The 12569-nt window shown below is 43.0% G+C and overlaps 1 protein-coding gene across 1 annotated transcript; it reads right to left on the bottom strand.

The window, feature by feature from the left end:
- Positions 1-755: 755 nt before the first annotated feature.
- On the bottom strand, positions 756-7913 carry LOC120045830 (dorsal root ganglia homeobox protein-like). Its single transcript, XM_038990762.1, has 6 exons — positions 7856-7913; positions 7049-7152; positions 6511-6612; positions 3689-3861; positions 3065-3177; positions 756-1162 (listed from the first exon to the last, which is right to left on the bottom strand). The coding sequence occupies exons 1-6, from the start codon at positions 7911-7913 to the stop codon at positions 756-758; spliced, it is 957 nt and encodes a 318-aa protein (XP_038846690.1).
- Positions 7914-12569: the final 4656 nt, after the last annotated feature.

The raw sequence follows: 12569 nt of genomic DNA, 5'->3' as shown, positions 1-12569 counted from the left end.
TAAATATTAGCAACAGCCCTGATATCAACACAACTGTTGTATCATATCTATTAGCCAAGGGACAGCGAAGCAACGTCAGCTTCAACTGATGTGAAAATGTATATATTGATTCATGTGCACTGTCCCTGTCAGTTAAACAAGATAAATAAATAATTAGTTGGAGTTCTCTCTGGTCGCTAGCCTAAAAACCTGAACAATAATGACCATAGCTCCAGTGAAACAATGGAATCGTCAATATTTCACGTTGTGTTTTACATGTGGTCATAAGAATACAAACATAACATGTTACATTGTCTGGTGACGTTCTGTAACACAATATTCTAATAGTACACAAGGAAGAGTGTGTAGCCAAGGTGAGAGAGAAAGAGAAATGCCTCAGATTCACATCAGCCAGGGTCTCTGTTCACACACACACACACACACAATGTATTCAAGTTATCCCTTACAAAGAGCCCATATAGAGTCCATTATAAGGGTTCTGCACCAGCCCCACGGCATTCAGCAATATTCACCCACAATAAATAAATCACAATCAAATAAATATCTTGATAGCTAAATCCATATAGTATGATTTTCCGGGTACCCACTCCTTACTTACATATTTGTGCTTTAGGGGGAGTAGGGAGAGGGAAAGTGGTCATAACAACAGGCACAGTCACACTACAGGAGTTAAAGTCCCAGTCCGTCCGTCTGTCTGTACATCCTCACTGTCCGTACGTCTGTTTCCTCTGGGCAGCGAACACAGACACACACACTCACTTTTTCTCCAGTGGTTCCTTGGGGCAGACGGGGTTCATGTCAGACCCGCTACCCTGAGTCGGGGCCTTGGAGCCTGGGCTGAGAGTAAGTCCGCCCCCTGCTCCTCTCCCCACGGCTCCAGAAACACCCGACACTGATCCAGATATGACTCCCAGGGCAGGTTCCATCCTGGGCCTTTTCAACCCATCCCCGGATACCCCGACCCTGGGCAGGCCTCCTACTCCAGCGCCATGCCCATGGCCATTCCCCAGCAGGTTGGCTGACTGCAGGACGGCCTCGGAGTGCTCACGGGCCTTCATCCGCAGGGCTGCCACGCTGGCTGTACGGTTGCCCTGACAACCGTAGGGGGGCAAGAAGGACAGGCCCATGGGGTCAGGAACACAGCAAGAGCACAGACCACCGCCTGGTTATACACACACACCCACACAAATAAATAAACACACAGGTCAGGGTCAGAAAATTGTTTTAGGGTTTCTTACAAATACAGTAGGGTATGTCTATCATTACCACCACCATCATCATCATCACCATCACCTGCCTCCTCCTCTCCTCTTACCATTAGTTGTGTTAACTGTTAAGGTTACTACAAGCTTCTCTCCGTCGATCTACGTGCATATATATACACTATATATACAAAAATGTGGACACCCCTTCAGATTGGTGGATTCAGCTATTTCAGCCACACCCGTTGCTGACAGGTGTATAAAATGTAGCACACAGCCATGTAATCTCCATAGACAAACATTGGCAGGAGAATGGTCTTACTGAATAGCTCAGTGACTTTCAACGTGGCATTGTCATAGGATACCACGTTTCCAACAAGTCAGTGCATCAAATTTCTGCCTAGCTAGAACTGCGCCGGTCAACTGTAAGTGCTGTTATTGTGAAGCAGAAACGTCTAGGAGCAACAATGGCTGAGCCGCGAAGTGGTAGGCCACACAAGCTCAAAGAACGGGACCACCGAGTGCTGAAGTGCATAACGCGTAAAAATCGCCTGTCCTCAGTTGCAACACTCACTACCGAGTTCCAAACTGCCTCTGGAAACAATGTCAGCACAATAACTGTTCGTCTGGAGCTTCATGAAATGGGTTTCCATGGCCGAGCAGCCTCACACAAGCCTAAGATCACCATGCGCAATGACAAGCGTCGGCTTGATTGGTGTAAAGCTCGCCGCCATTGGACTCACGCTTCACCATCTGGCAGTCCAACGGATGAATCTGGGTTTGGCGGATACCAGGAGAACGCTACCTGCCGAATGCATAGTGTCAACTGTAAAGTTTGGTGGAGGAGTAATAATGGTCTGGAGCTGTTTTTCATGGTTCGGGCTAGGCCCCTTAGTTCCAGTGAAGGGAAATCTTAACGCTTCATCATACAATGACATTCTATATGATTCTGTACTTCCAACTCGTGGAAACAGTTTTGGGAAGGCCCTTTCCTGTTCCAGCATGACAATTCCCCCATGCACATAGCGAGGACCATACAGAAATGGTTTGCCGAGAACGATGTGGAAGAATTTGACTGGCCTGCCACAGAGCCCTGACCTCAACCCCATCAAACACCTTTGGGATGAATTAGAACGCCGACTGTGAGCCAGGCCTGATCGCCCAACATCAGTGCCCGACCTCACTAATGCTCTTGTGGCTGAATGGAAGCAAGTCCCCACAGCAATGTTCCAGCATCTAGTGAAAGCCTTCCCAGAAGAGTGGAGGCTGTTATAGCAGCAAAGGGGGGACCAACTCCATATTAATGCCCATGATTTTGGAATGAGATGTTCAACGAGCAGGTGTCCACATACTTTTGGTCATATATTGTATATTATATTGACGGTTTAGTGTAAAACATTATCCCGGTTTGATATGCTGCTTGTGTATTCATTCCAATATCGGCTCAAAATAGAGCGTCATCACGTTTAGTTCACAGAGAAAAAAGCACATGTCTAGCTAGTTGGCTACAGTAGGTTCTACCATTTCACAATAGCCTGGAAAAAACTGTTATTACTTCTAAACAAAATAGCTTTTTTGAGTGGATTCTTGTTTGGTTTACTGTTTGAACAGTTTCTGAGATTACATTTGGTTATCAATGCAAAATACACTACTTTGATGAATAGCCTATATAGCCTATAGATCAGATCAAGGAATCAAGCGACAACACTGCACCCACAGCTGCAGAAGGAATGATATGGCGCATCTCAAATTTCAGGTAGTACAAAAGTATGTTGAATGCCGCAGCGTATATAAAAGGAGCCGCCACTTTTGTGATGAAAAACAACATTGCAACACTGTGCTACGTTCTGAATCTTGCGTACCCTTCATTGTGGCAACATGCGACAGAGCCTGAGCATAGGTGGCTGAGTTGAGGAGGGTCCCTGGTAGACAGGATGGGAAGAACGGCCCACCAGGACCTACGGCTCGGTTTATACTGGGGGGAGAGAGAGGATTGAGGTTAGTTTAAAATGACTCAGAGCAGAGATAAGAGATTATGGTTATCCTGCAACTGAAGGAAAGTGAAGAGGAGTGAGGAGGAGAGAGGAGGGGAAGATGGGTTACCATTTGTGGTGAATTAATCACGTGTGGAAGGTCCGATGTAAACAACAAGCAAATAAATGTGATCTGCAATTTCAGCACCACGGACAGCTGCACAATCAGACTCCTGTGATCTGTTGTTCAGCACCAAGTAACAGTGGACAGCTGCCATGAGGTACAGTTGCAACATTAGTGGCCACAGGGAGAGCAAGATTTCAGCACCATGGACAGTGGCTAAATCAGAATCCCCAAATTCAGGCATTCAATACCCCATGACAGTGTACAGTGTCAACGTCACTGGCCACTGGTAAAAACTTGTAATGGGAGAAGAGGCCTAACTCTGAAGGGGAACACTCCCCAGAAACTCATCTCTGTCCCCATCTATGTCCACATCCCTGTTCTCTCACCTCTGGAGATGCAGAGGTTCCTTCTGTTTCCTGCTCTGGTCCACAGGAGACTGGGAGTTCAGACTCCTGGACGGAGGAGTGCCTCCCTCGTTTATCTGCTCCTTACCTCCGTCGGGGTCTGTACTCCCTCTCTGCGTCTTCCTCCACTTGGCCCTACGATTCTGGAACCACACCTAGACAGGAGGAGAGGAGGAAAAAACTAAATGTTGCTCTCACCTTTGTGCAATTTAAAGTAGTCTAACGAATACCTACTTTTGTATGTTGACGTGTTGTTTCGTCTCATTGATATAAAATCTATTTTCAAAAGAGACACTGACCAGCATCTTTGTATTTATGCACCCAGGAGTGGAAGGTATGATACAGTCGGTCAGAAAATTGACAGATTTCACGAATCATGTCTCTGCACCGAAATATGGTGATTGAACTATCTTATTATCCAATGTACAAAAAAAAGAAATGTCATTTTTGGTTCATGATAATATAAAGGTATAAAAGTCCCTGTGTTTGTGTGCATGTGTGTGTGTGTGTTGGACTCAAGCTCTCTGCCTGAATGACTTTGCACTGCAACTTCTCCCAAACTTCACCTACCCATAGTCTCCAGCCCGCTACATACTGCCAACTACTATATCCTAATTGAATGAAGGTCATTTCCTATAACAACATTTAATTGAGCAATTTTTCATTATCATATTTTAATGACTTCCCAATAACAGTTGGGTGCCTGAGTGAGAGAACTGTGATTAAGTCGTTTATTCCCCTATTTAGTGATTGTTTGACAACATCAGATTCGATTAAGACTGCGCTCGCGCACGCATTAATCATGATGTGTGTGAATGGAATGGAGGGGAGTGCGAATCAGAACGACTGCATGCAACCTGCACGCGGGACAGAACAGTCACTATTGTGTGACGAGCCGAGGTACAATGATGTCAGCATCCAAACAAAACGAATCGCATTCAGTCGATATAAAAGAAAAGGACAACAGTTTGGTTTAGTGACAGGACAACAATATGGCGGCTTGCTGTCATTGTGAGACTACTATCTCACCCCTGCACCTTACAGCACCTTACAGTTAAGAGTCGTGATCCCGTCTCTCTGAATGGCCGGTAATTGCAACATTAATCTCCATTTGGCTGCTGCTTTAAGGAGGGGGGAAATCCATTGACATGCACATAAAGACAAGCCATCCAACACTACAACAGAAAGGACATTTATTTTCTAATAATAATGTCCCCTGTATGCTGCATCCGATTCATGTTCAGATTTAATAATAAGAATGCTGTAATCGGATTAGACCAGAATAATTTGTTTACAATCCCTAATTTACAGCTCGGGATTCTATTATGCAGCGTGCTGTCGGCTTTAAGCGATAGTAAGATGACCCAGGGGACGCAAAGCCTAACTATTATATTTCCTACAATTAGATCTGCGCTCACAACAAACCCCAAAAGCAAATCAGGAATGCATGGAATTACATACAGGACACACTGAATTCAATTACAACTGAACAAGTTTATAGCCACGCATATGTGGAGGGCAGGGGCAGAATATAAATGGACAAATTTTTAAATAATGTTAAGGTGTGTTTGTGTATGTGCGTGTGTGGGTGCGAGCGTGCACATCCTTAATGCTGTCTTAACATTTTTATCTACTGCTGTCTTCAAAAACATCCCTTATGCTTATTTTTTTCCGAGCCATGGAAATGGACATACATGGATGATGTCTTTTTTGTTAGCCTTTGAGATGTCGACAAATTAGTGAAGAACATTATCGCTGGTTAATTTTGAATGACCGATTAATCAACTTAATCTAATATTCACCATTATGTTGATGTTATTAAAACGTCTTAAAGGTAACTAAATGTAATCGAAAATGAAATCTACTTAATCCCCAAAAGTAATCATTTATCATGAGAGGGCCATAAACAATAACTGGTAATGCTGCATACTCCAAGAAAGGTTCAAATCTCACCTTTCTGGTAAAAAATAGTTATACATTGCCAGTGTGTAGTCACTTTTGAGGACACAAGCTCAAGTAAATATTTATATTGTATATGATGTATTTCCTATTCAACAAAACTGTACGAATAAGACTTCAAATTACTTATTTATGTTCTAAATATAATATAATACATTTCTAAAATGATTAACTATAAGATTTCAACTTCCATAAAACTGTAAAATACATATTTGTATATTTAGTGTTAGAGAAAATGTCCATATTTTCTAAAGGTCTCTCTTTATCAAAACATCTGCCCCCATAGCTGTGAACATCTCACAGAGCTCTAGCTTTGGTTCCTGAACTCGGTAGGAACTCACCTTTCAGCTCATATTAATATTGTCCATCTATGACAAACAGAAAGTGTATTTTGTTTAAAATCTATGTATTATTTTAGATTACTGGCTATAAATTGATCTCTGAATGTGCTACAGCAACAGAATCACTCTCTTCCACTGCATTATAATGAAAGGTTTAGAGGCATATGTGTTGATAGTGGCTGTGACATAGGGTTCAGCCTGGAGTTGATGGACAGTCGGAAAAGCGAATTAAATGGTAGGAGGAACATCCCAGCTTCAAGTGGTGTCAGATTTCACATCCTGCTATACACCATATACAGTATATGTGTCTGTGAGAATCAGGGCTACTGCTATATGCAAACCATTCCAATCTATGGTGTCCACAGATTGATTTATAAGTGAAAATGTCGGTCGGAACTGGTACCAGAACCATGCAGGTCCCCAAAACAGGGGACTTTAGATCGAAGTGGATAAATTATTAAAGCGCATCAAGAGAATGACAGAGTGCCTTGTGTGTGTGCTCACCTGGACACGCGCCTCAGTCAGGTTGATCTTCATGGCCAGTTCCTCACGTGTGAAAACATCGGGGTAGTGAGTCTGCGTGAACACAGCCTCCAAAGCCTCCAACTGAGAAAGGGGAAAATATAATATGCTGTTTTAAAGTTATGCGAGTTTACTATTCATATTCATAATACTACACACAATTGTATATGTTGGTGTGATGGTTTTTGAACGAAATCTACGAAATCTACAAAATGTCTGTTTTGGTAAGTAGTCTAGCCTACTTTTAGAGGCAAAAGATGACTAGTCTAACTAGGCAACAAAATGCTATTAACTAAAATAACTGCAAGCAATAAGGAAGTGATACATTTTATTTTTATGGTGGAAATAATGTTAAGCATCATCATAATAATTGTTGTCAACATTATTATGGAAAATTAAATGTGTGTAGCCTAGCTAGCTTGACACATGGTTTTGTTCACACTGGATTCAGTTCGTTATAACAATGTAGTCTACAGAGTTACATTTCTAAGCAGTCCAGAGTTTTATAATTGGTTGCTACCTGTTGCAGCGTAAATGTTGTTCTATTTCTACGCTGTTTTCTCCGCAGAAAGCCGTCATCAAAATCACCTGCTGACGAATGGTTGGGAAACCCGTTGGTGTTCACTGGAAACATAACAACATCATCTAAGAAATGTTCCAATAAAAATACTTGTCGGTATAAATAAATGTAATATACCTTTGTTTGTTTGCACTTAAAACCCGACATGGAAACATTTTGCAAATTATTTTTACAACAAAAATAACAAACCTAAATGAACAAAATACTAATTAAGCAGTTGTTTATTTTTAGGATATGAGTAAATAGGATGGCCCATTGAAACGAACTATGATCTAGTGTATTCATGTTATTAGAGCCATGAAAACATTGATGTCCCGGTCTGAGAGGCATGACACCAAAACATATGTGGCTGCAGACGGGACAACACACCTGCCTCAGCCCCGGGGCTATATATATATATACATACACACACACACGCACACACGCACACACACACACACACGCACACACGCACACACACATACACACACACACACACTTTATTTACCACAATGAAATAAAGTGATACAAATATGTTATTCAGATGATTGCAGAGTCATACAACTTAAACCACTCTTCTTACAGCCTATTCAGGGGTAGCAATCGGCTACAGATATTTAAACTTGATTGCAAAGATAGAGAAGTTATAGACTGAAGTAGTTATAAGCCTGCTTTTCCCAGATAAAACCACAGTCAACACGTTCTAGCCTATCTATGGCGACTCAGCCAAAAGTTGATGCATTTTAGGCTACGGTTTAGCCTACTTACATGTATTAGTCCGACAACATTCTCCATCCAGCTGAGGGGGACAGTGGAAGTAAAACATTATGGTTTTCTAGGTGGCTTCGTTTATCTGTGGATCTATGTGGACAAAAGCCCGATGTCACGGAGAAATCTGAAAATAAACCAAATAATTTCAGTTGCAGATCAGAGAATTGCGGGTCCAGATGTGTCCAAGTTGTCTGTATGGATATTTGACATTAGTCAAACTGCGTAATCAGTGAAATTATTATAGTGTTGATATTACAAATGACAAAGTAGATCAACTAAAGAAACTCCACAAAACTCCCTGCTCTTCACCCAAATAAACCAACTATAAAAGTAAGTAAACAAACCATGCCATTAGGCTATAAAACATTGGAATAAAACATGACATAACAAGAAAGCCATGTGCTCACTCCAAAGTTATTTGCTGAGAATAATCCTCATCAATATAGTCCATTAGGATAAGACAGGGCAGCACTCACCAAATGTTTTAAAGAGACAAATCATAAATGATGCCCAGTTGCCTCTTGCAATAAAAGTAATATAAATTATTGTAAATGATGTAGCCTATCTATAATAGAAAATTGTAGATAGGCCTATCTGATAGATATTCCCGCTGTCTGAGATACCTGCTGAGTATTTGTCTTGCGCTGGTCCAGGGAGCGAGGAGGAGAGGATGCTGAGAGGACGCGATAAGTTTCCTGTTTGTCTCAGGAACCGGCAGTTCCAGTTCCAGTCACAGTCTCTCTCTCTTTTTCTCTCTTTCCCTCTCTCTGTCCCACTATCTCTACAACCTCTCTCACTCTCGTTATTACTCACTCCCCTCTTTCCCCCTCAACATCCCTCTCTGAGTTCATCTTCCTTTTCCTTTTACTCTACCTCTCTCTCTCGCTCTCCCTCTCTCTCTGGGAGTGCCCAGATGTCTACAGTGTTTTGAGGCTTCAGCTCTTGCTGCCTTTAGAATCTCACGCCTAATTGGTTCTAATCGGATTACCGTGTCTTTGTCTTCTCACTGTGAGTGGGACCATCTCGGTGTGTGTGTGTGTGTGTGTGTGTGTGTGTGTGTGTGTGTGTGTATGTGTGTGTGTGTGTGTGTATGTGTGTGTGTGTGTGTGTGTGTGTGTGTGTGTGTGTGTGTGTGTGTGTGTGTGTGTGTGTGTGTGTGTGTGTGTGTGTGTGTGTGTGTGTGTGTGTGTGTGTGTGTGTGTGTGTGTGTGTGCGTGCGTGCGCGCGTGCGTGCGTCAGGGGCCGACCCGGGTGGGAAACAACTCTCCCAGGTAGCCTACCTGAAAATGTAAATATTTTCCCCCTGCAGATTACTCTGCTGTTATACCAGTGGTTATTCCCTGACCATAAACACACACATACACACAGCCAGTGCACTTCTTTATTTGGTTGCTTCTATGTTGGGTTTGAGATTGACTGCTCGTTAGGTGGGTTACCGGGTCCACTTTACAAGGGGCTTGCATATCACAACATTTACAACGGCCAGAATTTTGATTTTCTTCACAGCAAGGGGTCCCACGATTTATATAGCTTCCTCAGATAAACATATACCACAGGACCCTTTCAATTAGTTTTAAAGCGCATCTGGGACATCACGGCGCAGACGCCGGAGTCTCTATGGAGAGGCGAAATGAGGCTCCAAACTGCAGCTGAAATTTGGAAGAGGAGGGTGGGATTGGATCAACGCACATAAGATGCAGAGAAGCCTGTCTAATGACGGGTAATTGGGTCTGTAATATCATTACAGTCGGATAATGGCTAGTTACGGCCCGTGCGTTATTAAGAGCTTCCCTTGTGAACAGCATTTATGATATTAAAGGGGGATATAATGATATTTTGGTTATTAAATGTGTGTAATTAATTTATGCACTGCTGAAAATAAAGTTGTTATTACAACCGCGGTGAGATGCGAGGAGAAAATTTAAATCAAATAACTGATACATTTATTCCAATAGTTGGTTTTTATGTTCTTACACTGACAGGAGTGTGTTACACTTTTAGAATAAATGGTTCTATATTTAAGCGATAATGCCTGAGAAGCCGGTGTTTGGAGGATATATATGGGGCATTATCCCTTTTATACAATGGGTTACCAATATGTTCATATAGTGATTGACATATTTTCATTAAAAACTTTATTTTGATGAATTTCTTCAAACTATTTCATCCTTACGCAATTTATAGTCCCGAAACAAATCTAAGGTTGCTAGCCAAGCCGGCTGGTCGTTCGTTCTATTGGTTTGGTTGCCAGAGACGCGACCCAGTCGTTCAGTCTTTATGTTTTGTATCCATGGATGTGACCCAGTCGTTCATCCTAAATGTTCCATTGCCAAACTGGCTGGCTAAATTCTTATCCCTTGCTTGCTAGCTAGCCAACTACGTTTAATTTACAGTCACGTCAAACAGTGCAGAAAGAATAACAAAAGTATCTGCATTTGTTTAAGCTTTTTTCAGTGACATTTATTTGGATACATCCATAACAATGAGCTAATGAGGCACAATTTCTCCTGGCATAGAAAATGTGCTCTCTCGTTAGGACACTGTTGTTCAGAGGAGCTAGCCAACAATGTTGCAAATGTCGCAGAGACAGACAGTAAGGTTTATACAAATCTCTGCTGTTGAAAACTAAATGTTAGTCAAAAAGAAATGATAGATAATGTCTAGATGATTTTTATAGTGGAGATCAAGTTTATAACTTCCCTGCCTGGGCTGATGAGACAGTGCAGTCAGATGTAACAGGGGAAAAAAGCATTTTAACGTCATAGATTTCGCCGGTGGTAACTTGTGGAATAGACACCGGCTGGAATGGCTTTTAACGAATTCAGGATTAGACCCAACCGTTGTATAAAGAACGCCAAAGAACCCGTTTGTGTGTGTGCATGTGTGCGTCAGTAAGGACACTCTTTATCAAATGAAGTCTGTCAGTGTAAAAGCTACAGCTCTCTCTGTCACTCCACTGTTACCCACTTAAAGTGGGGAATTGAGATTAAGGATGATGACAGGAGGAGCAGTTTCTGAGTTTGTTTGTTTCGACTGATGACTTAAAGAATTATTCTACGACTTTTGACCTGATAGTAAGTAGTAAGCCTATTGACTACCCACAAGCCGAAACCCCACTCGACACAGTTAGGCATTTCAACACCATGACCAGCGCCACCGAGGACGTGCGCTATCTCTCTTTCTCCGATTGATGCCTCTCCTGAAACGGTTGTGAAAAATAGCCAATGATAGTTGCACAAGTCTGCTTATTTTTTGGAATTGGGCCACGTGTTTTTCTCGAGCTTAGTTTCTACACAGGGAAAGATATGCTCCAAAATAAAATCCTCAAGTGAGCTCAAAGGACTATAAAGCAAACAATCTTTAATTCCAAAATAGTTTTTTTGTGTATTTTCGACGAACCAATATACTGTATTTCCCCCATGTATGCATACACGAAACAAGCTCTGTATATTGTTTATATCATTGATAGTACAATTTACATAATAGTTAATATGGGTTGTAAGGTTGTAAAAGGCAGGTGTGATTTGAAGAGTCCCTGTGACCTGCTACTGTTCTGTGTGTAGTAGAAAGAGGCTAAACTGATATAAAAGAAAAGCTATTATAAATCAAAATGTTCTACAAAGTATAAGTATGTGGTTGGGACTATAACATTAGACAATTGGGTTCTCATTACAATTAGAAAAAATAAAATACAGTACACATGATTACACTTGAGAGATTTATTCCATCATTATGACATGCACAGTCATGTTATTGAGTGTATAAAAGTTGGCATGTAGCTACACATTTCTATCCACACTAACTGACAGGTACAGAGGTAGATCAGGTTTGATTTAGTCAGATATTACGATGTAGGAATATTTCTCCGCACAAAGACATGGGGGGAACTGAGGGTTAAATACACAACATGTAATGAGGGAATTGAGCCCTGTTGTGTGGGAAGACAAGACAAAACAAAAGGAAAATGAAAAGTGGATCGATGATGGCTAGAAGACCGGCGACGCCGACCGCCGAGCGCCGCCTGAACAAGGAGTGGAACTGACTTCTGCGGAATTCGTGACAGTACCCGCCCCTAGACGTGCGGCTCCAGCAGCGCGACGACACCGGCCTCGAGGAAGACCCGGAGGGCGAGGCGCAGGGCGAAACGGACGGAGACGGTGGAACTCCTGCAATATTGAAGGGTCCAACACGTCCTCGACCGGAACCCAGCACCTCTCCTCCGGACCGTACCCCTCCCAGTCCACGAGGTACTGAAGGCCCCTCCCCCGACGCCTCGAATCCAGTATGGAGCGAACGGAGTACGCCGGGGCCCCATAGATGTCCAAAGGGGGCGGAGGAACCTGCCGCACCTCAGACTCCTGGAGAGGGCCAGCCACCACCGGCCTGAGGAGAGACACATGGAACGAGGGGTTAATACGGTAATTGGGTGGAAGCTGTAACCTGTAACAAACCTCGTTCACTCTCCTCAGGACTTTAAATGGCCCCACAAACCGCGGGCCCAGCTTCTGGAAGGGCAGGCGTAGGGGCAGGTTTCGGGTCGAGAGCCAGACCCGGTCCCCCGGTGCGAACACCGGGGCCTCACTGCGGTGATGGTCTGCGCTGTCTTTCTGGCGCAGCACGGCCCGCTGAAGGTGAACACGAGCAGCTTCCCATGTCTCCTCCGTGCGCCTGAACCAGTCGTCCACTGCAGGAGCCTCGATCTGACTCTGAT

Source organism: Salvelinus namaycush, chromosome 4, assembly GCF_016432855.1.
Source record: "Salvelinus namaycush isolate Seneca chromosome 4, SaNama_1.0, whole genome shotgun sequence".
NCBI classification, from domain to species: domain Eukaryota; kingdom Metazoa; phylum Chordata; class Actinopteri; order Salmoniformes; family Salmonidae; genus Salvelinus; species Salvelinus namaycush.
The sequence above is the reverse complement of the archived record's forward strand: the minus strand, read 5'-3'. Positions and strand labels throughout refer to the sequence as shown.

Bases quoted from the DNA above. Each gene is read 5' to 3' on its own strand.
- LOC120045830 (XM_038990762.1), bottom strand. From the start codon at position 7,913: ATGTTTTACTTCCACTGTCCCCCTCAGCTGGATGGAGAATGTTGTCGG. The intron at 6,613-7,048 runs GTAGCAACCAAT...CCCCTTTCTCAG, and splicing joins CAACATTTACGCTGCAACAG to TTGGAGGCTTTGGAGGCTGT. The intron at 3,178-3,688 runs GTGAGAGAACAG...CTCTCCCCCCAG, and splicing joins GAACCTCTGCATCTCCAGAG to TATAAACCGAGCCGTAGGTC.